This window comes from Varanus komodoensis, unplaced genomic scaffold, assembly GCF_004798865.1.
Source record: "Varanus komodoensis strain SLA01 unplaced genomic scaffold, ASM479886v1 scaffold212, whole genome shotgun sequence".
NCBI lineage: Eukaryota > Metazoa > Chordata > Lepidosauria > Squamata > Varanidae > Varanus > Varanus komodoensis.
The window spans coordinates 103,615-123,804 of NW_025335594.1; the positions used below are offsets into that span (position 1 = coordinate 103,615).

At 67.3% G+C, this 20,190-nt stretch overlaps 1 protein-coding gene across 1 annotated transcript in view; it reads left to right on the forward strand.

Moving 5' to 3' along the window:
- Nucleotides 1-19,842, forward strand: part of SYNGAP1 (synaptic Ras GTPase activating protein 1) — a 30,740-nt gene extending 10,898 nt beyond the window's left edge. Inside the window, exons 5-15 of the mRNA XM_044431029.1 lie at nt 1,890-2,444; nt 2,543-2,687; nt 2,954-3,098; nt 3,229-3,465; nt 4,519-4,720; nt 4,915-5,093; nt 5,758-6,655; nt 14,247-14,420; nt 15,096-15,301; nt 15,523-15,624; nt 19,800-19,842. Of these exons, the coding sequence (XP_044286964.1) occupies nt 1,890-2,444; nt 2,543-2,687; nt 2,954-3,098; nt 3,229-3,465; nt 4,519-4,720; nt 4,915-5,093; nt 5,758-6,655; nt 14,247-14,420; nt 15,096-15,301; nt 15,523-15,624; nt 19,800-19,842 (2,886 nt within the window). The remainder of the gene's footprint in view (nt 1-1,889; nt 2,445-2,542; nt 2,688-2,953; nt 3,099-3,228; nt 3,466-4,518; nt 4,721-4,914; nt 5,094-5,757; nt 6,656-14,246; nt 14,421-15,095; nt 15,302-15,522; nt 15,625-19,799) is intronic.
- The last annotated feature ends 348 nt before the right edge of the window (nt 19,843-20,190 follow it).

Here is a 20,190-nt window from a genome sequence, read left to right on the forward strand (position 1 = left end):
AATAGACCACTTTAAAAACGCTGGGGAAACAAGCTGCCAGGCAAAATTTAATCACAGGAGGGCAGAGTCGGAAGGGGCCATGAAGGCCATCGAGCCCACCCCGCTGCTGCTGCAGGACGCCCAGTCGCACCATCCCACTCAGAGGGCTGCCCCGTTTCTTTTGAATGCCTCCAGTGCGGGGGAGCCCCCACCTCTCCTGGCAGCTGGCCCCACTGCCGTGTTGCTGTGACCCCGAGGAAGCTTTTCCCCGTGTCCAGCCTGAACCTGGGCTGCCACAACCTGAACTGACCCTTCCGAGTCCTGCGCCCTGGGATCAGCAAGAGGAGACCTTGGCCTCCCGCTCTGCGACAGCCTGAGAGGATCCCCTGTCCCCCCTCCGTCTTCTCTTCCCAAGGCTGGACAGGCCCCGTTCCCTCTGAGGGTCTCTCCCCACAGGGCAGCGTTTCCAAACCCTGCGTCCTTTTTCTTCCCCTCCTCCGGACCCTTTCGAACTTTCCTGCCTCTTCCTTAAATCTGAGTGCCCAGAACGGGACACGGGACTCCAGGTGGGGTCCGACTAGTAGCCGTACAGGGGAACCAGTACATAACGTTGCCGCTGGGAACACCACAGCCTTGACTGTGCCGCTTCCGTTGCGTGCGCCGCTCCGTTCGTGGCCGTGCGCCTCGCCATGGGCGCGTTTCCTTCTGTTCGCTGGGCTTCCTCCTAAGTGCCGCTTTATGTTATGGGGCGCCGTTCTGATCTCGCTTTGTTCCCCCTGTTGGCTCCCTCGGGCAGAAAGACGGGGTGCAAATCCACTCGGTGACACAGAGGAGGAGGCCGATGGCCTTCCCTGCTCGGAAGCGCCCCTCCGGCCGCCAGGGCTTTGTGCATCATCATCATCATCATCATCATCATCATCATCGGCGGCGGCGGCAGCGGCAGCGGCAGCATCCCCCGGCTCTCTGCGCAGGACGCTTCCTTGGGGCCGCCAGCCCCAAGGAGGGCTCTGCCCAGATGGCGAGAGGGCGCTCCCTGCTGCTGGGCGGTCCAGCCTGAGCATCCCCTGCGTGGGGAGCCCTGTGTGGCGGGGCGGCCCTTTGGACACCCGCCTCCTGCTTCCCGGGCTCCCGCAGGCTCCCTGCGCCCCGCCGGAGCCCTGGGCGGGCTGGCCGTCTCTCCCACAGGCCGGTGGTCCTCGTGGCCCCCGTCTCCAGCAGTCGTCCCCCCCTCCCCGTGGCTGGTTGGTGAGGCCCGCGGGTGGCTCTTGCCTTGGGGAGGAAGCCTGGGCCCCCTCCCCAAGCCAGGCTCGGCCTCCCTCAGTCAGCTGGAGCCGGCGGGGGACTTGCCTGGTGGCTCTGGGGCTCTGGGGCTCCGTGCATGACAAGGGAAAATGCCTCCTGTGATTTCTCTAAATTCCAGGGAAAGCAAGCCGCCCATTAACGCTGCTTCCTCCCATTATCGCAGCTTCCGTCCCAGTTCTTTAGAATAAAAGCTTCCTTTGGGAGCAGTGGGAGAAACTGCTCAGTGATGGGTGGGGTGGAGGGGGGTTGGCCCGGCTTGCCATGCCTGGGGGAGGCTCAACTCCTCCCCCCACAGCTGTGATCCCCCGAGGGCCTCCTCTCCCCTCCCCTGGGCCCCGGCAGGCGCTCAGCACTCTGGGGAACGGGCCCCGGGGCCTGGGAAGGGGCCCTGGGCGCAGGGCGTGCCTTGGCCAGCCCCATGGCTCGGACTGGTGGGCCAGGGAGCGGCGGGTCTGGAGGCGTCGCAGCCGCCGGCCGGGGGTGGGGGGGCGCCGCGGGGCCCGGAGCGCTGTGCTTGGGTCGGGGGGGGGGGTGGGCCACGCCCGCCCCCGGAGGCCCCCCCCCGGCCGCCCCCCCCCCCGACCCGCTGCCTCTGCGCCTCTGCCCAGGACAACAGCCGGCGCGTGGACAACGTGCTGAAGCTGTGGATCATCGAGGCCCGGGACCTGCCGCCCAAGAAGCGCTACTACTGCGAGCTGTGCCTGGACGACATGCTGTACGCGCGCACCACCAGCAAGATGCGCACCGACCACGTCTTCTGGGGGGAGCATTTCGAGTTCAACAACCTGCCGGCCGTGCGCACCATCCGGCTGCACCTCTACAAGGACACGGACAAGAAGCGCAAGAAGGACAAGAGCAACTACGTGGGCATGGTCAGCATCCCCATCGCCAGCGTGACGGGCCGCCACTTCGCCGAGCAGTGGTACCCGCTCAGCCAGCCCAGCGCCAGCAAGAGCAAGGCCGGCTGCCCGGCCGTCCGCGTCAAGAGCCGCTTCCAGGCCATGAGCATCCTGCCCATGGAGCTGTACAAGGAGTTCGCCGAATACGTCACCAACAACTACCGCATGCTCTGCGCCGTGCTGGAGCCCGTGCTGAGCGTCAAGAGCAAGGAGGAGGTGGCCTGCGCCCTGGTGCACATCCTGCAGAGCACGGGGAAGGCCAAGGTAGCCTCCGGGGCTCGCGGGCGGGCGGGCGGGCGGGCGGGCGAGGGGCGGCTCTCGGGCGGGCGGGCACAGGCCTCACCGGCCCCGTCTGCCGGCAGGACTTCCTGTCCGACATGGCCATGACGGAGGTGGACCGCTTCATGGACCGGGAGCACCTGATGTTCCGGGAGAACACGCTGGCCACCAAAGCCATAGAGGAGTATCTCAAGCTGATTGGACAGAAATACCTCAAGGATGCGATCGGTGAGGGCGGGCAGTGGGCTGCGCCCCATGGCCCAGGTGGCGGGGGGGGCGGGCACGTGCTGGCTGCCGGTTGGGGGGCCCGAAGCCCCCGGGGGGCTGTGCTGTGGGACCTCCGGCCGGGGCCCCCCGTGCTCCTGCCCGTCCTCTCTGGGTGGGGGCGGCAGGAGAGGGGACCCTCGGCCCAGGCGTGCCCTCCCGGCGTCCCCATAGCTGAAGGGGCCGGCGGGGGGTGCCGCGGCCCCCTCCACCGCTTGCTGTGCCCCCAGGCGAATTCATCCGGGCCTTGTACGAGTCTGAGGAGAACTGCGAGGTCGACCCCATGAAGTGCTCGGCGTCCGCGCTGGCCGACCACCAGGCCAACCTGCGCATGTGCTGCGAGCTGGCCCTCTGCAAAGTGGTCAACTCCCACTGGTCAGTGCCGGGCGGGTGGGCGGGCGGGCATGCTGCCGGAGGGGGTGGCTCCCCGGGAAGCCCCCTCCGGGCCCTTGGGGTGGGGGGGGTGAGGGGGACCGGGCGCCACTCACCCCGTGCCGCCCCGCAGCGTGTTCCCCCGGGAGCTGAAGGAGGTCTTCGCGTCGTGGCGGCTGCGCTGCGCGGAGCGGGGCCGGGAGGACCTCGCCGACCGCCTCATCAGCGCCTCCCTCTTCCTGCGCTTCCTGTGCCCGGCCGTCATGTCCCCCAGCCTCTTCGGCCTCATGCAGGAGTACCCGGACGAGCAGACGTCCCGCACGCTCACCCTCATCGCCAAGGTCATCCAGAACCTGGCCAACTTCTCCAAGTGAGTCCCGGCGGGGCCCCCCGTGCCGCTTCCCGTCCCTCGTGGCTCCGCGGCATCCCCCTGCCCCCCTCAAGCCAGAGGAGGGCCAGGCGCCCCCCAAGCTGGTCAGGACACGCCGCCCCCCGCCCGATGCTCGACCTTCTGTCCGCACTGGTCGCCGCTGAGCCTGCCCCGGAGGGCGCTGCCCCCACTCAGGCCTCCGCGCTGCCCAGACCTGCTTGGGGGGCTGCCGGGCGAGGCCCCCATGAGTGCCAGTGGCCTCTGGAAGCACCTCAGTGCCCCTGCCCGGCCAGCGTGGGGGCCAACTGGTGGGGCCGTCCCTGGAGGCTGGCCTGCCTGTGGGGCCCGGCTGTGGGCAGCCCCACGGAGACCCCCACCTGGCCGCTTCTGCGCGCCATGGCGCCCCCGGGACGGCAACACGCAGGTCGGGCTGCGCCCCGAGTGTGTGAACGAGTGTGCGCTGGGCTGGCCAGGAGTGCCCAAGGACGGGGCGGGCCCCGACGATCGCTGGCCCCCCGCGAGGGGGGCAGGCGTGAGCGTGGCGCGGAGGCCCCCTCTCCGAGGGGCTGGCGGTGGGTCCGGGGGGCCCCGAGGCCCCGCCGCGTTCACGAGGCAGCCCGGGGGCTCGGGGGAAGCCGCCCCGTGAGCCGCAGGCCCCGCGCAAGGACGTCTGGCGGGGCTTTCCCGGCAGCGTGTGCATCGAGCGGCCGCTTCGAGCGCAGCTCCGGCTTGAGGTGCTGGTGGTGCCACCGGACACGGAGGCTCCGGGGGCGTGGAGGCAGGCTGAGCTGGCCGGGGGGGCGGAGTGCCCCGGGGGAGGCAGGCGGGCCGGCTGTGGCTTGGACTGGCTGCCCTCTGGCGCGGCAGGGCGGCAGCGGCACTTCCCGGGCGGGAGCGGGCTAGTCCCCCGGGTGCCCCCGAGGGGCTGGTGGGGTGGGGGGCGTGCTGGCAGGGGGTCCGCCCGGCCCGGCCCGGCAGCACGGGGACCCTCCCCTCGGGGCACAGGCCCGGGCGCCGGCTCTGAGCCCCCCTGCCCTGCCGGCGGCCCTGCAGGTTCGGCAGCAAGGAGGAGCACATGGCCTTCATGAACGAGTTCCTGGAGCTGGAGTGGGCCAGCATGCAGCAGTTCCTGTACGAGATCTCCAACCTGGACACGCTCACCAACAGCAGCAGCTTCGAGGGCTACATCGACCTGGGCCGCGAGCTCTCCGCCCTGCACGCCCTGCTCTGGGAGGTCCTGCCGCAGCTCAGCAAGGTGCGGCCCGGCGGCGGGAGGGGCGGGGCGGCCCTGGCCCCGCCGAGCGGCCGGGCGAGCGGCCGGGGGCCGTGCCCCTTCCCGCTGCCCCGTTCTCCCGGCGGCACAGCCCTCGCTCGCCAGCCCGAGCCCGGCGCCTTCGGCCTGGGGCAGCCCCGGAGGGCCAGCGGATGACCCCGCTCCTCCCGCCGCAGGAAGCGCTGATCAAGCTGGGCCCGCTGCCCCGGCTCCTCAACGACATCAGCCTCGCACTCAGGAACCCGCACCTCCAGCGGCAGCCCAGCCACCAGGGCGAGCGGCTCCAGCCGAAGCCGGCCATCCTGCGCGGGCCGTCGGCCGACACGCAGACCTACCTGATGCGCGACCTCAACAGGTCGGGCCGGGGGCCGGGGCCGTGGGGGGCAGGCGGGCCGGGGAGCCCTCGCCTCGCGCTGGGGGGCCTGCCGAGGGGCCGGGGGCCGGACACATGGCTGCCCAGAGGCGCGACAACGTCTCTGGGCCGCCTGGAGGGGTGGGCAGCTCTCCCGGCCCCGGGGGCCGCCCGGGGGAGGCCGGGGCCTGGCGGCCCCGCCTGACTGTGCCCTGTCCCCACAGCTCTGTCGACATGCAGTCCTACATGCTGCGCGGCATGAACAGGTGAGCCTCGCCGGAGCCCCGAGCCCCCGGACAGCTCCCTCCCCGGCAGCAGAGGGGCGGGCCCCGGAGTAGCGCTTGTGGGGCCGTGCACGGGGCCGCCCCTGCCGAGGCTCACGCCTCCGCCCGTTGCCCCCCCAGCCCGGTTGGTCCCGATGTGCTGCGGCCCCCCACTCACGGGCGGGAGGCAGCACTGGGGGGGCTGCCTGGGGCAGGCACAGGGCTCTCCGGGACGCCGGACGTGGCGCACGGGGGCCCTGCCACCCCGCCCTGGGGTCAGGCGCTTCGCACGGGGGCTGCCTGGGGTGGCGTGGGGGGGCGGGCAGTGGGCCACGGCCCGCGTGAGGGGCCGCCCCCAGCGCTGCCCTGCCCTGCCCTGCCCTGCCCTCCTCTCCCCGCCACAGCTCCATGGACATGACGCGGGCGCCCTCGCCGCCCAAGGAGAAGGGCTCCTCCAAGGACATGTTCTTCGTGCCGCGGCCCCCGCTGGCCCGCTCCTCCCCGGCCTACTGCACCAGCAGCTCCGACATCACGGAGCCCGACCAGAAGGTGCTCAGCGTCAACAAGAGCGTCTCCATGCTGGACCTGCAGGACAGCCGCGTGAACAGCATCTCCAACCTGCACAGCGTGGGCGACATGCTGAACAGCAGCCAGGCCTCCATCGCGGCCGGCCTGGGGCTGCGGCCCAGCCGCCTCTCGCAGGGCAGCGGCTCCAGCATCGCGGCCGGCCTGCGGCTCAGCCAGATGGGCAGCACCGCCGACGGCGGGGGCGCCCCCTCGGCCGCCCAGCAGCTCAGGATCCCCCTCTCCTTCCAGAACCCCCTCTTCCACATGGCCTCCGACGGGCCGGCGGGTGGCCCGCTGCACCCCCACCCGCACCGGCCGGGGGCCGAGGGCAACCCCGACACCTTCGCCCCCTTCCACGGCTACAGCAAGAGCGAGGACCTCTCGGCCAGCAAGCACATCATCCACAGCCACAGCTACAGCGACGAGTTCACCCGCCAGGGCTCCGAGTTCACCAAGCGCCAGCTCTCGCTGCAGGAGAACCTGCAGAACATGCTCTCCCCGCCCCAGATCACCATCGGGCCCCAGCCCCAGCGCGCGGCCCCCCCGCCGCAGCCGCAGCCGCCCATGCCGCGGGGCAAGCCCCAGCAGCTCACCGTCTCGGCCGCCCAGAAGCCGCGCCCCTCCAGCGGCAACCTGCTGCAGCCGGACGCCCCCTACGGCCCGGCCCGGGCCCGCCAGCAGTCGGTCACCAAGGAGGCCCCCTCCTCCGCCCTCAAGCCATCCATCACCAAGCAGGTGAGTGGGGCCGCCGGGCCGCAGCCGGGGGGCGGGTGGGCGGCCTGGAGGGGCCGCAGCAGCACAGGCCCCGCTGGGCCGGGGGGGGGGGGCCAAAGCGGAGCCATCCCCTGCGGTCGCACGGGGTCGCGCCCGCCTCCGCTCCATCCGCTCTCTGCGTGTCCTGGCTGGGTTCCTGCCCCACTTTGCAGTCGGGCCCCCCAAGGAGCTGGGATGTGTATAAATAGCCCCGGAGGAAGCAGCCCCGGGGCCGGATTCCACTTGGGAGATGCCCTTGGGGAAAATCTGCAGCGGGTTCACATGCCTTCGGGGTGAATCTGGAGTCGGGATTCTGCCGCAGACCGGTTTCCACAGCTGCTGTGGGTCCTGCCGCCTGGTGTTTTGCTTTTTGGAGGAGGGGTACCCCGACGTGCCTTTGATTACCCCGATGAGCTGGTTCCTGCACTTCCCCCAGCGTCCTTTGGCTGGGGAGCCTCCTGCTTGGGGACGCCGGTCCTTTTCCATGAACTGTCGAGCGAACAGACATCCTCAGCAGAACTAGAGCAATGCCACAATGCAGGAGTCAGATGAGTGGGGGATTAATTTTCTTTAATGAGCAGCAGGACAGAAACACTGAGGCAGGCGCCCCATTAAAGGACGGAGCAGAAATCTAGCTGTGCGGCCCCAGACTGTGGGCGTCCCAAGAGACGGGGGCATTTTCCCAGTCTGGGCGCAGCTGCAGCGGGAGGGCTGTGCGTTCGAGCTTCAGGGTGAGCTCCCAGAGTTTTGAGGTCACGATGGGGAGAACCCTGTTTTGTGCAGCCTCCTGCGGGGCCCCCCAGAGAGGGGGCCCTGGAGAGGGTCCTGGTTGGCAGGCAGGCAGGCGGAAGGGGGGCGCCTGGCATGCCAGGATGGCACCGGGTGCCTCTGCCCTCAGGAGGCAGAGGCTTGAAATGAGAAGAGGAAGCGCCTCTGGACATGGCCCTGGCCACTTCCAAGGCTTTGTGGATGCTTCTGCGCCGCCCAGGCGCAATCCAGCTGTGGCTCAGCATGGACGTGCGGGCTCTGTCCCCTCCTCTCGCGGCCCCCAGACGTGGCAGGGGCGCCCCAGAGAAGAACGGAGCAGAGGGGCTTCTCTGTGGAGGGCGAGCCAGCCCTGGGCCCAGTGCTTTCCCAAGGCTTGGCCACGACCAAGCAGGACCTGCTCTTCCGGGGAGGGCAAGGTGACCACGGGGTATACCCACAGGGATCTGGGCCGTGTGGATACTGAGGACGGCCCTCGTGTGGACGGAGGCGGAGGAGACGCCCCTCACCCGCATCCTCTGTGGCGCCCGAGAAACAGAAACAGGGCGAGGCAGAAGGGGTCTCCTGGGCCATCTAGTCTGCCCCCGGCTCCAGCCGGCTCTGCTCACAGAAACAGAAACAGAGCGAGGCAGAAGGGGCCTCCGGGCCATCTAGTCTGACCCCGGCTCCAGCCGGCTCCGCTCACAGAAACAGAAACAGAGCGAGGCAGAAGGGGCCTCCAGGCCATCTAGTCTGACCCCGGCTCCAGCCGGCTCTGCTCAGAGAAACAGAGAAACAGAGCGAGGCAGAAGGGGTCCTCTGGGCCATCTAGTCTGACCCCGGCTCCAGCCGGCTCTGCTCATAGAAACAGGGCGAGGCAGAAGTGGCCTCCGGGCCATCTAGTCTGACCCCAGCTCCAGTTGGCTCCGCTCAGAGAAACAGAGTGAGGCAGAAGGGGCCTCCTGGGCCATCTAGTCTGACCCTGGCTCAAGCCGGCTCTGCTCATAGAAACAGAGCGAGGCAGAAGGGGCCTCCTGTGCCATCTAGTCTGACCCCGGGTCCAGCCGGCTCTGCTCATAGAAACAGGGCGAGGCAGAAGTGGCCTCCGGGCCATCTAGTCTGACCCCAGCTCCAGTTGGCTCCGCTCAAAGAAACAGAGCGAGGCAGAAGGGGCCTCCTGGGCCATCTAGTTGGACCCCCGGCTCCAGCCGGCTCTGCTCACGACATGCCCGCCATGCGCATGGCCAGAGGAGAAGGAAGAGGTGAGCACAGAGCCGTAGGGACGATCACTCGAGCTGGCTCTGTTTCGCTACTCCGGAAAGAAGGAACTAAAGAGTGGATCTGGGAATGATTCGAGCGACGGACTTGCGCCTTCTGCGGATTTCGCCGTGGCCTCACAAGCCCTCTCGGGCTGCTTGCGGGAGGAATCTCTGCCGACCTTGCCGAGGGGCATGGATGCCGCGATTCAGGCTGGGCTCCCACCCCCGGGGTCCTTCGCCCGGGGCTTTGCTGATGGACACGGGTCCGTGGATGCCCGTGACTAGATGGAGCTGGCTGCGGCGGCACCTGACCCGGCAGCCTTGCTGAAGCTTGGGAGGCCTTGGGTCTGGCCCAGGCCTGGACTCCCAGCTGCCTCTCGCCCCATCCTTGGTGCCCCCTCGCGGAAGAGATTGGGACCGCGCAGGGTCTCCTGGCGGGGACTCCTTCCGAAGTGGAGGGCTTCCTCAGAGCCAGCGAGGACGGCCTGGGCCATAGACTTGGGCTGCGCTCGCCTGGGCTGCTCCGGCCTCCTCCCACAATGACAAGGGAGCCCTTGTCAGAGCAGTGCTCTCTAGGTGTGCCTCAGGAAGGGCTTTCCAGAGAATTTCCCAAAAAGTCAGACCCACGGAGGGGGTTTCGTTGGCAGAGCGTCCCTAGCATGGAGAGAGAGAGAAAGACTAGTGCGCCAGTGTATCTCTGGCCGGTGGGAACTGGCCCAACGCGTGGAAAGAAGTTCGGAAAGGATCCCTGTTCAGAACTTCTGCCTTGCTCGAGGAGAAGTTCTCAAGGTCTCAGAAAGTGTTTCCATTTCATGCGCTCCACAGACAGAAGAACAAGCCTTGCAGGAGGAGGACCAGCATGGCTTCCTAACCCGTCTTTGAGCCTCTCCCTTAACTGGAGAGACACTGTATACGTGGTCTTTGAATATTTTTTGACGAAGCCCTTCCTCGGAGCAAATACAGAGGGACCAGGTCGTCCTGTTGGGAGGGTCGCCCGGACACAAGCTCACTTTCAGCCGCTGCACAGCGGTCCCACCAGCCCTCCTTCTGAGCCTCCCGAAAGTCAGTCTCTCTCTCCCTCTGGCCTCTCTCTTCCCACCCGCCTCTGCCCCAAGTCTCTGGCTTCGCTTTCTTCATTTCTTCATTACATTAACAGTGTATCACAGAAGTGAGTACACCCCTCACATTTGGAAATTGTTTAAATATCTTTTCATGTGACAACCCTGAAGAAACGACACTTTGCTACAATGTAAAGTAGTGAGTGTACAGCTTCTATAACCGTGTAAATTTGCTGTCCCCTCAAAATAACTCCACACACAGCCATTAATGTCTAAACCGCTGGCAACAAAAGTGAGCACACCCCCAAGGGAAACTGTCCAAATTGGGCCCAAAGTGTCAGTATTTTGTGTGGCCACCATTCTTTTCCAGCACTGCCTTAACCCTCTTGGGCACGGAGTTCACCAGAGCTTCACGGGTTGCCACTGGAGCCCCCTTCCACTCCTCCATGATGACATCACGGAGTTGCTGGATGTTAGAGACCTTGCGCTCTGCCACCTTCCGTTTCAGGACCCCCCACAGATGCTTGATAGGGTTTAGGTCTGGAGACATGCCTGGCCAGTCCATCACCTTTACCCTCAGCTTCTTTATCAAGGTAGTGGTCCTCTTGGAGGTGTGTTTGGGGTCGTTATCATGTTGGAATACTGCCCTGCAGCCCAGTCTCCGAAGGGAGGGGATCGCGCTCTGCTTCAGTATGTCACAGTACATGCTGGCATTCATGGTTCCCTCAATGAACTGTAGCTCCCCAGTGCCGGCAGCACTCATGCAGCCCCAGACCATGACACTCCCACCACCATGCTTGGCTGTAGGCAAGACACGCTTGTCTTTGTACTCCTCACCTGGTTGTCGCCACACACGCTTGACACCATCTGAACCAAGTAAGTTTATCTTGGTCTCATCAGACCACAGGACATGGTTCCACTAATCCACATCCTTAGTCTACTTGTCTTCTGCAAACTGTTTGCGGGCTTTCTTGTGCATCGTCTTTAGAAGAGGCTTCCTTCTGGGACGACAGCCCTGCAGACCGATTTGATGCAGCGTGCGGCATATGGTCTGAGCACTGACAGGCTGACCCTCCACCCCTGCAACCTCTGCAGCAATGCTGGCAGCACTCATACGTCTATTTCCCAAAGGTAGCCTCTGGATATGACGCTGAGCACGCGCACTCAACTTCTTTGGCCGACCATGGCGAGGCCTGTTCTGAGTGGAACCTGTCCTGCTCAACCGCTGTGTGGTCTTGGCCACCGTGCCGCAGCTCCGTTTCAGGGTCTTGGCGATCTTCTTGTAGCCTGGGCCATCTTTATGTAGAGCAACAGTTCTTTTTGCAGATCCTCAGAGAGTTCTTTGCCACGAGGCGCCATGTTGAACTTCCAGCAACCAGTGTGAGTGAGAGCGATAACACCAAATTTAACACACCTGCTCTCCATTCACACCTGAGACCTTGTAACACTAACGAGTCACATGACACCGGGGAGAGAAAATGGCTAATAATGCCCAATTTGGACATTTTCATGTAGGGGTGTGCTCACTTTTGTTGCCAGCGGTTTAGACATTGATGGCTGTGTGTTGAGTTATTTTGAGGGGACAGCAAATTTACACGGTTATAGAAGCTGTACACTCACTACTTTACATTGCAGCAAAGTGTCGTTTCTTCAGGGTTGTCACATGAAAAGATATTTAAAAAAGTTACAAAATGTGAGGGGTGTACGCACTTCTGTGATATACTGTATATGCCGCTTTCTGGGCGGCTTACAATAAAAACATCAGGAACAACAATAAAAACAACCGTGAAAGAGTACAATCCATTGAAACGACGCAAGATCTGGCATTCGAGGTGGAGAAGGCCCGGAAGGGCTCTAGCCAGCCAGCCACCCCTCTGCTTACAAGCGACTGGGGGAGTTTCTGTACCTGCAGTAAGCAGAGAGGCCCACTGGATGTCCTGCACTGGCTGGGGGGGAGGCGCTTCCCCCTCGGCCACCAAGAGACCCCTGGTTTGGGGGCAGATTCACCCTCAAGCCGCCCGGCAGCATGGCAGCTTCCCCGCTTGCTGCTTCACCGGTTGGAGGAAGTGTCCCCCCCAGGCGTGGAGCAACGGAGCAGCGCGGGGGCCCAGCCTGGCCTTGCCAGTGTGACGGCCCGCCCAGAGGCCCCCGCGGGATGCTGGCTCCTGTCCTCCGCGGGCTGGAGCGCCCCTCTGTGGCGCTGGCTGAGCTTGCGGCATGGCGGGCACGGCGGCCCTGTCCCCGAGGCACGCCGGCAGCCGTGCTCCCTCCCAGCGTGTGTGTGGACAGCTGTCCGGATGGCGCTCGACTTCCTAGGCGCAGATTTATTTTATAGTTTTTCCCAACTTATATCCTGCCTTTTTCCTGCAAAGGGCTCAAGGCAGCTTACATCTCCTCCTCCCTCTTGTTCCCACAACAACAACCCTGTGAGGTAGGCTGGGCTGAGAGGCTGTGACTGGCCCAAAGTCACCCGGGTGGCTCCATGGCTGAGCGGGGACTCGAACCCGGATCGTCTGTGTCCCAGTCCCACGCTCTTCACCACTGCGCCACACTGGATCCTCAGCCTCTCCGTGGGGCCGACTCCCTCGCCTGCCCTGTGTGTGGCGTGGAGCGTTTCCCTCTGCCACTGAGGGGATGAGCCAGGCAGACCAAGACGGCCTGCTCCGGGCCCAGAAAGGCTGCCGCATGGCCGCTTGACCGCGGGGGATGGAGGCCACGTGTGGCCGCCGGTCCCGTGCCCCCAGGCAAGGGCAGGGATGCTCTGGGACCAGCCATGGGTAGTGCCACAGCCGAGGGTCGCAGTGTAGGGGGAGGGAGAGGTGCCCCCTTGCATGGGCCCAGCAAGGTGGGGTTCAGGAGCCGCTTGTGCGCTGGCTTCATTGCTGGGCTCGCAGGTGCAAGCACGCAGAGACCAGAATTCTCTGAAGGGAAGCAACAGTGCATCTACGAGACGTCAGATCACGGGCAGATTGGAAGGCCGAGGATCCTGGAAGGCCTCTGTGAAGAGAAGGGCTTTGGCCTGACACTCGGAGGGAAATGGCAGCGAGCCTTTCTGGGGAGGGAGCTCCGGAGATGGGGGCCACCCCTGGGCAGGCCCAGGGCAGGGTGGGCCTCCGATGGCACTGGCCCGGTAGGCCCGCACTTGCACGTAGCGTTTCAGCAGTGTGGCAATGGCTGGCCCAGTCCGTCCGTCCTGGCCTCCTGTGTCCCACATGATATTCCCATGTGAGCGGAGTTAGGGGTGGTGGAGCAGGGGTCAGACTAGATGGCCTGGGAGACCCCTTCTGCCTCGCTCTGTTTCTATGTTTCTATGAGCAGAGCTGGCTGGAGCCGGGGTCAGACTAGATGGCCCAGAGGCCCCTTCTGACTCGCCCTGTTTCTATGTTTCTATGAGCAGAGCTGGCTGGAGCCGGGGGCAGACTAGATGGCCCGGAGGTCCCTTCTGCCTCGCGCTGTTTCTATGAGCAGAGCCAATTGGAGCCGGGGTCAGACTAGATGGCCCAGGAGACCCCTTCTGCCTCGCTCTGTTTCTATGAGCAGAGCAGGCTGGAGCCGGGGTCAGACTAGATGGCCCAGGAGACCCCTTCTGCCTCGCTCTGTTTCTATGAGCAGAGCCAACTGGAGCCGGGGTCAGACTAGATGGCCCAGGAGACCCCTTCTGCCTCGCTCTGTTTCTATGAGCAGAGCAGGCTGGAGCCGGGGGCAGACTAGATGGCCCAGGAGACCCCTTCTGCCTCGCTCTGTTTCCAAGTTTCTCTGAGCAGAGCGGGCTGGAGCCAGGGTCAGACTAGATGGCCCGGGTGACCCCTTCTGATTCACTTTGCTGCTATGTTTCCCATGTGAGGCGCCATTTTTTCTGAGCAGACGTTCAACACAGCCCCGTGGAACTCGCACAGTAGCAGCCTAAATGCCACAGTGTCAGGACACGCACAGTGCCCCGGGCTTGCCAAGAAGTGCGGGGGCGCAGACTGACGGGTGGAGGGGAGCCTGCCTCCCTCCCTCCTCACCACCGGGAACAGCCCGAGCGGGCCACGGCCAAGCGCCGTGCCGGAGACCTGTGCCGTGGTGGAAGCCCTGCTTCCTGCTGGCCTCCCGGCAGCACCACCAGGCAGAGCAGGGAGGTCTGGTGCCCCGGGGGCGGGTGCTGCCCCGCAGCTCAGGACCGCGCAGGCGACAGGAGCGCCCGGGCCAGCCCAAGCCTGTGTCGCGGGGCCAGAATGCGACTGTTGGGAGCGGAGGTGCTCCCCGGACCAGCAGGTGCTGCCGCTGCCCCTGCTCCGGGAGCCGCGCTGGCAGGAAGAGGCTGCTGCAGATGGGCTCCGGGGCTGGCTCGGGCTTGTGGGGGGGGGACGGGGGTGGCCCGGGCAAGTCACCCTCCGCGCCTTGCCTGCGGGGCTGCCGCGGGGCTCCAGGGAGCCGTGCCTGCGAGGTCCTAGGCTCCCCGGGCTGGGGCCGGTGCCTGGGGGAGAGCGGGGCCCGGCTCACCCCCCCCCCTCCTGCCCCGACCCGCAGCAATCGCACACGCCTTCGACGCTGAACCCCGTCATGCCGGCCTCGGAGCGGACGGTCGCCTGGGTCTCCAACATGCCGCACCTCTCCGCCGACATCGAGAGCTCCCACATCGAGCGGGAGGAGTACAAGCTGAAGGAGTACTCCAAGTCCATGGACGAGAGTCGGCTGGACCGGGTAACGGCTCGGCCTCCGCTGCGCGGGCCTGGCGCGCCGAGATCCTCTCCCTCGCCTTGCGGGTGGTCGGGGTGGGTGGTGGGCCGGGGGCCTGTGGGGCTCCGACTGCTGCCAACGGGGGGCCTGGTGCATCTCCACATCTGTGGAGCCGTCCTGGGCCCTGCTGTGGGGCTCATCTCCAGTGGAGCCGGTCTGGGCCCTGCCGTGGGGCTCATCTCCAGTGGAGCCAGCCCGGGCCCTGCCGTGGGGCTCATCTCCAGTGGAGCCGGTCCGGGCCCCGCCGTGGGGCTCATCTCCTGTGGAGCCGGCTCGGGCCCTGCCGTGGGGCTCATCTCCAGTGGAGCCGGCTCGAGCACTGCCGTGGGGCTCATCTCCAGTGGAGCCGGCTCGAGCACTGCCGTGGGGCTCATCTCCAGTGGAGCCGGCTCGAGCACTGCTGTGGGGCTCATCTCCAGTGGAGCCGGTCCGGGCCCTGCCGTGGGGCTTGGCTCCCATGGGGCCGGCCCAGGCCCTGCCGTGGGGGTCTCCCGTGGAGCTGCCGCTGTCGCTTTAAACTGGGGGGCGGCGGAGGCCCCGTGCGTGGGGTGAGCAGCGTCCGGAGCGTGGGGCTTCCCGGCCAGGCCGGCGGCCCCGCTGAGCCCGCCGTCCCTGTCCCCGCCGGCCCCGCAGGTGAAGGAGTACGAGGAGGAGATCCACTCCCTGAAGGAGCGCCTGCACATGTCCAACCGGAAGCTGGAGGAGTACGAGCGGCGCCTGCTGACGCAGGAGGAGCAGACGAGCAAGATCCTGCAGCAGTACCAGCAGCGGCTGGAGCAGAGCGAGAAGCGCCTCCGGCAGCAGCAGGTGGAGAAGGACTCCCAGATCAAGAGCATCATCGGCAGGTGAGCTGCAGGCCGGAGCCCCTGGGGGGGGGCGGGGGGGCGGGGCGGGGCCAGGACTGCGCAGCTGCCGGGCGGGCGGGGCGGCCCCTCGGAGCCCGGGGCCCTCCGGGGCCCCCGCCCCGGGGAGCACCCCCCGCGCAGCTGCTGGCGGCCCCGGCTCCCGCCGCCTGCCTGCTGGGTGGGGGGGCCCGGATTGACTCCAGTGAAGCTTGTCCCTGCAGGCTGATGCTGGTGGAGGAGGAGCTGCGCAGGGATCACTCGGCCGCCCTCGACGCCTCCGAAACGCGGAAGCGGCTGCTCGACGCTCAGGTGGAAATGACAATGTCATTGTTCTATTCCGTGTCTTCATGGCCATCCCACCCCTGTCTGCGTCTCCCCCCGTCCGTCCGTCTGTCTCTGTCTGTCCCTCCGCCCGTCCGACTGGGAACGCTTCTGTCCGGCCTGCTTCTGCCTGTCCTCGCTGCCTGGGGCCGGGCCTGGGGAGAGGCACCCGAGGGAGCTGGGCTAGGGGGGGCGGGGGGGGCGCTCCCGCCCTGTGCTGGGGGCGATGGATCTGGGTGCTCCCTGGCGGGAGACGGGGGGAGCCCGGCGCTCCGGGACCCGCAGCGCGGCACGGAGGCGCCGGGCCCGTCCACCCGGAGGGCAGGCCAAGCAGCCGCTTGCTGGCCCTCAGCGTGGCCTGGCCGCCCGCGTGGCTCCGCTTCGGCCATGTCCCACGTGGCTGGCCAGAGCGTGGGGGCCCGTGGGCCTGCCCGCCTCTCACTGGCCGGGTGGCGGCAGCTGCAGGAAGCCAGAGCAGGGCAGCCGGCCAGGGCGTCAGTGCCCTGCATGGAGACGGAGGGGGAGGACGAGCCCCCCCGGCCCCGAAGGCTTCCCTCTGCACGGCAGCCACCCTCTCAGCCCCTAGCCTGGTGGGTGCATTGGAGCAGGTCCCCCCAGCATGGCAGGAGGAGCTCCAGCCCTTTGTGGGAAGAGCGAAGCTGCCTCTCCCGGCCATGCCTGACGGGAGGGCTGCTTCTCAGTCCACAGCGTGGTGCTCCAGGTCTGGAGGTCACCCCCTTCCTGGTTTAGCCAGAGGGATTCTGTGGAGCCCCCCTGAGCTGGCCCGGGAGGGACGCAGGCGGCTCTCGAAGGGCTGCCTGAGCATCCACCTGACGTGCAGCCTGGCCCGGCCTCTGTGCAGCCCTCCCCATCCAGACGGACCCAGAACACCCCGATCCTCCCCACTTCCCCACAGGCCTCTTGGCAGGGGGTGCCCTGCACCCATCGCTGCTCAGGCTGGTCCCCTGAACAACCGCTCGGCTGACCTACCGGGACCCACACAACACTGTCTGAGGCAGGAGACGGGAGTGCCTATCTGGTGTTCAAAGATAGGCTGGACATGCACATGGAGGGCCTGTCGTGAGCGGAACCGGCTGGAGCCGGGGTCAGACTAGATGGCCCGGGAGACCCCTTCTGCCTCTCTATGTTTCTATGAGCAGAGCCGGCTGGAGCGGGGGTCAGACTAGATGGCCCGGAGGCCCCTTCTGCCTCGTTCTGTTTCTGCATTTCTCTGAGCAGAGCCGGCTGGAGCCGGGGTCAGACTAGATGGCCCGGAGGCCCCTTCTGCCTCGCTCTCTTTCTGTGTTTCCATTTGCTCCGAGGCCACCAGAGTGGCATCACGCGGCGTGAGGCAGTGTAGCCTCAAGGCGGCAATACACAAGGGAGCGTCCGAGCGATGCCGTTGCAGCGGGGGGCTCACACCCCTGCTCCAAAAGCCAACGGGGGCGGTTGCAGTCCCAGGGGGAGCCTGCTGGGGGCCCAGCCGGGAGGGGGCCTTGCCCCCTCCTTGCAGGCGCCTCCGGACCCCCAGGGGAGCAGCGGGGAGCCAGGGCAGCCCCTCCAGGGCCCGCTGGCCGTGGCCCGAGCCCCGCAGCAGTGTGGGGCCGCCGACGTGGCCTCGGGGCAGGCGAGGGCCGGCTCCAGGAGGGCCTGCAGGCAGCAGGTCCAGTGCTCCCGGGGGAGCGCAGCCCCTCCGGGATGGCCCCACCGGGCCGGCTGGAGGGCAGCCTCCCTGCCCCAGCTCCCCCCCTCACCAGGAAGCCTCTGCCCGCCCCCCAGCTCCCTCCTGCCCCAGCTGGGCCCTGACCCCTCTGTTTTCTCCGTTTCGTCCTAGCTGTTCACCAGGTAACTGTGTATGGCTCTGCCTTTGCCACATGGAGGGATCCGGGGAACCCTCGCCGTTCGGTGGCAGACCAGGTGGGTCCTGCACATGCCCCCGCTCCCCTGCCCTGCCCTGCCCCCCAGAAAGAGTAGCTCCCCCTCCTTTTCTCTCCCCGCCTGCCCCCCCTCTGCCACTCCTGCTGCCTGGGGAGGGCCTGCCTGGCCCCGGGGGTCCGGACGAGGATTTGGGGGCTCGGAGGAGAAAGCCCCCCTCTGTTGGGGGTGGGGTGTCGTTTCCACCCTAGCCTGGCTGTGTGTAGGCAGGCAGGGCCCGCTGGCCTCCGTGGGGCTCCAGTCGAAGCCGAGAGCCAGGAAGCACCCTGGGGCAGGACAAGGGAAGGGAAGGGAAGGGAAGGGAAGGGAAGGGGGCGCCACGGGGGTGTCCCCGGCCCCCTCTGCCTGCCTCCCCAGCGCCACCCCAGGCCCCTGCTCCCCGCATCTCTGTCCCAGTACTCGTGTCTCACGTCCGTCCGCACCCCATTCCACCTCGCCCGCCGCGGCCGAGACGATGCGCATGTGTGTGCTGGGGGGGCTCGCGCCTGTGCATGTGTGTGGCGGGAGGGGGGTGCCCTGCCTGGAGAGGAGGGGCCCTGGCTTTCTCCTGAGCGTGGCGGACGGCTGGCGTGTGAAGGTTAGTGCCAGCCGGTGGGCTGCAGTGGCTGTGTTTCGGGCCTCCCCCTCCCCTCCCCTCCCCTCCCCTCCCCCTCATGAGGCTTTGGGGACCGTCCCGTGGCAGTTCCCCCCCCCCCCGAGGGTCTTGGGGTGGCTGCAGGGGAGGGGCTGCCGCAGCTGCGCAGGCTGTCTGGAGACGGTTGCGCCCCCCGGCCCGCCGTGGGTCGGCTTGCTCAGCTGCTGCCCGAGGCAGAACTAGCCCGGAATAATGCTGCCAGTGCCCCCCCGACCCCGCCTCAAAGACCTCTGAGAGGCCTTCCCAGCCCGCACCACCGACTGGGACAGACTGGGGGGCCCACCCGTGGATTTGAGTGGGGCCTGTGGTGTACCTGGTTGCCCGACAGAGCCTGGAGCCACGCGGTCAGCAGCCCAGCTGTGGGCAACGCCCCGGGGAGGGATCGGGCCCCGGGGCTCCTCGGGCCGGGCCCTGTGGCGCTGGCAAGGCCCACCGGGGGCAGGCACCGCCCGGGGGGCTGCCTCGAAGAGGTCCTCCGTGCCAGGGCCCCTGTGCCGGCCAGAGCCGGCTGCCGTCAGCCCCGCGTGCCGGCTCCAAGCGAGCGAGCGAGCCCCGGGCCTTGGGGGACAGGACCCCGCCAGGGTGGGGTGTGCGGGTGGGGGGCTGCAGCTGGCTCTTGCCCGGCTTCATCGGATAGAGGGGCCAATCTCCGAGCGGGCCCAAGGGAACGTTTGCCGTGGGTGCCCGCGGAAGCTTTTCTTGGAAAGTGAGACATTTCAAGAGGCCTTGGAGGGAGAGGGGCCCCGATTCATAACGGGGGGTGCAAATCAGCACGAAAATGTACTTTGTTGGAAGTGATCCACGTGGGCAATTCGCCGGCTGGCTTTGCCTTCTTTGAAATCTGAGCAAATCCTAGCATCTGCCTCCCCCCTCCCCCCATGTATGCATCAGCACATGCATCCACTGGGGCTTCTCTTGAAACGGGGATGATAGGCCTGGAAAGGTGCAGAAGAGGGGCAGGGGGCCGGAGAAGCCCGCCAGTGTAAAGTCTCCAGCCCTTGAGACTTAGAAACAAGCAGGCCGGGGAGGGGGGGCATCACGCCGGTGTGAGAAACCCTGAGCCAAGAGGCGGGACTCGTGGGTGCTGCCGCCTTGGGCCCTGGCCACAGGGGCCACCGGGCGGCTGCGAGGGCGCGGGGGGGGGGGGGACGGCAGGCTCCCCGTCCGGCACGTGCCCGTCTCCCAGCCGCTGCGCCCTGGACTGCTGGGCTCGGCCTCCGGATTCGCCCGGGGGCTTCGGGCGTCCTTCCCCCTGGACAGGGCTGGGCTGGCCCGATGCCCGGAGGGGGGACCGGGGCCTGCATGTCCGGAGCCCGGGGCCACATCCTGGCCCAGCAGTCCCGGGTGCCGGCTGCGAGCCGGGAAGCCCGTGCGTGCGTGCAGCCGGAGGCGGAGGAGTCCCCCGAATGGGACGACGACGACGGCGCTGGATGGGGTGCGGAGCATCCCGGGAGGGGGCCGCCGCCGCAGCAAGGCCGTGGCGCCAGAGCTGGGCAGCCGGGCGGGCAGCCGGGGCGGGCTCGGCCGGCGTGGCCCGTGCGAGGCCGTGGGCCCCCCCGACCTCAATAAATAAGCGGCGCTCCCCTCTTCTCTCGCTCTCTGTTGCAGGAGAGGCAGCTTTCCGCCGTGGGTGCAGCAAACCCGCGTCTGAGCGCCGCTATGGGCCCGCCCTGGAACGGGATCCTACCCGGGCAACCGCCTCCGCCCCCGCGACTCCAGATCACGGAAAATGGAGAGTTTCGCAACACCGCCTCTGAGCACTAGCGACCGCCCCCCGCCCCACCCCGCCCCCCGGCCGGGGGGGGCGGGGGCGGGCGGGGTGGGGGCCGCCGTGGACCGACTCGGCTCGCCCCGGCACGGCACGGCCCGCGGGGGCCCCGGAGGGCCCGGGCGCTTCTTCAGGGTGTTTTATAGCAGGACACAGAACGACAATCTACCCCCCCTCGCGTGCCCGCGGAGCACCTTCCCCGCTCTCAGGAGCAGCTTTCGGGGGCCCCCT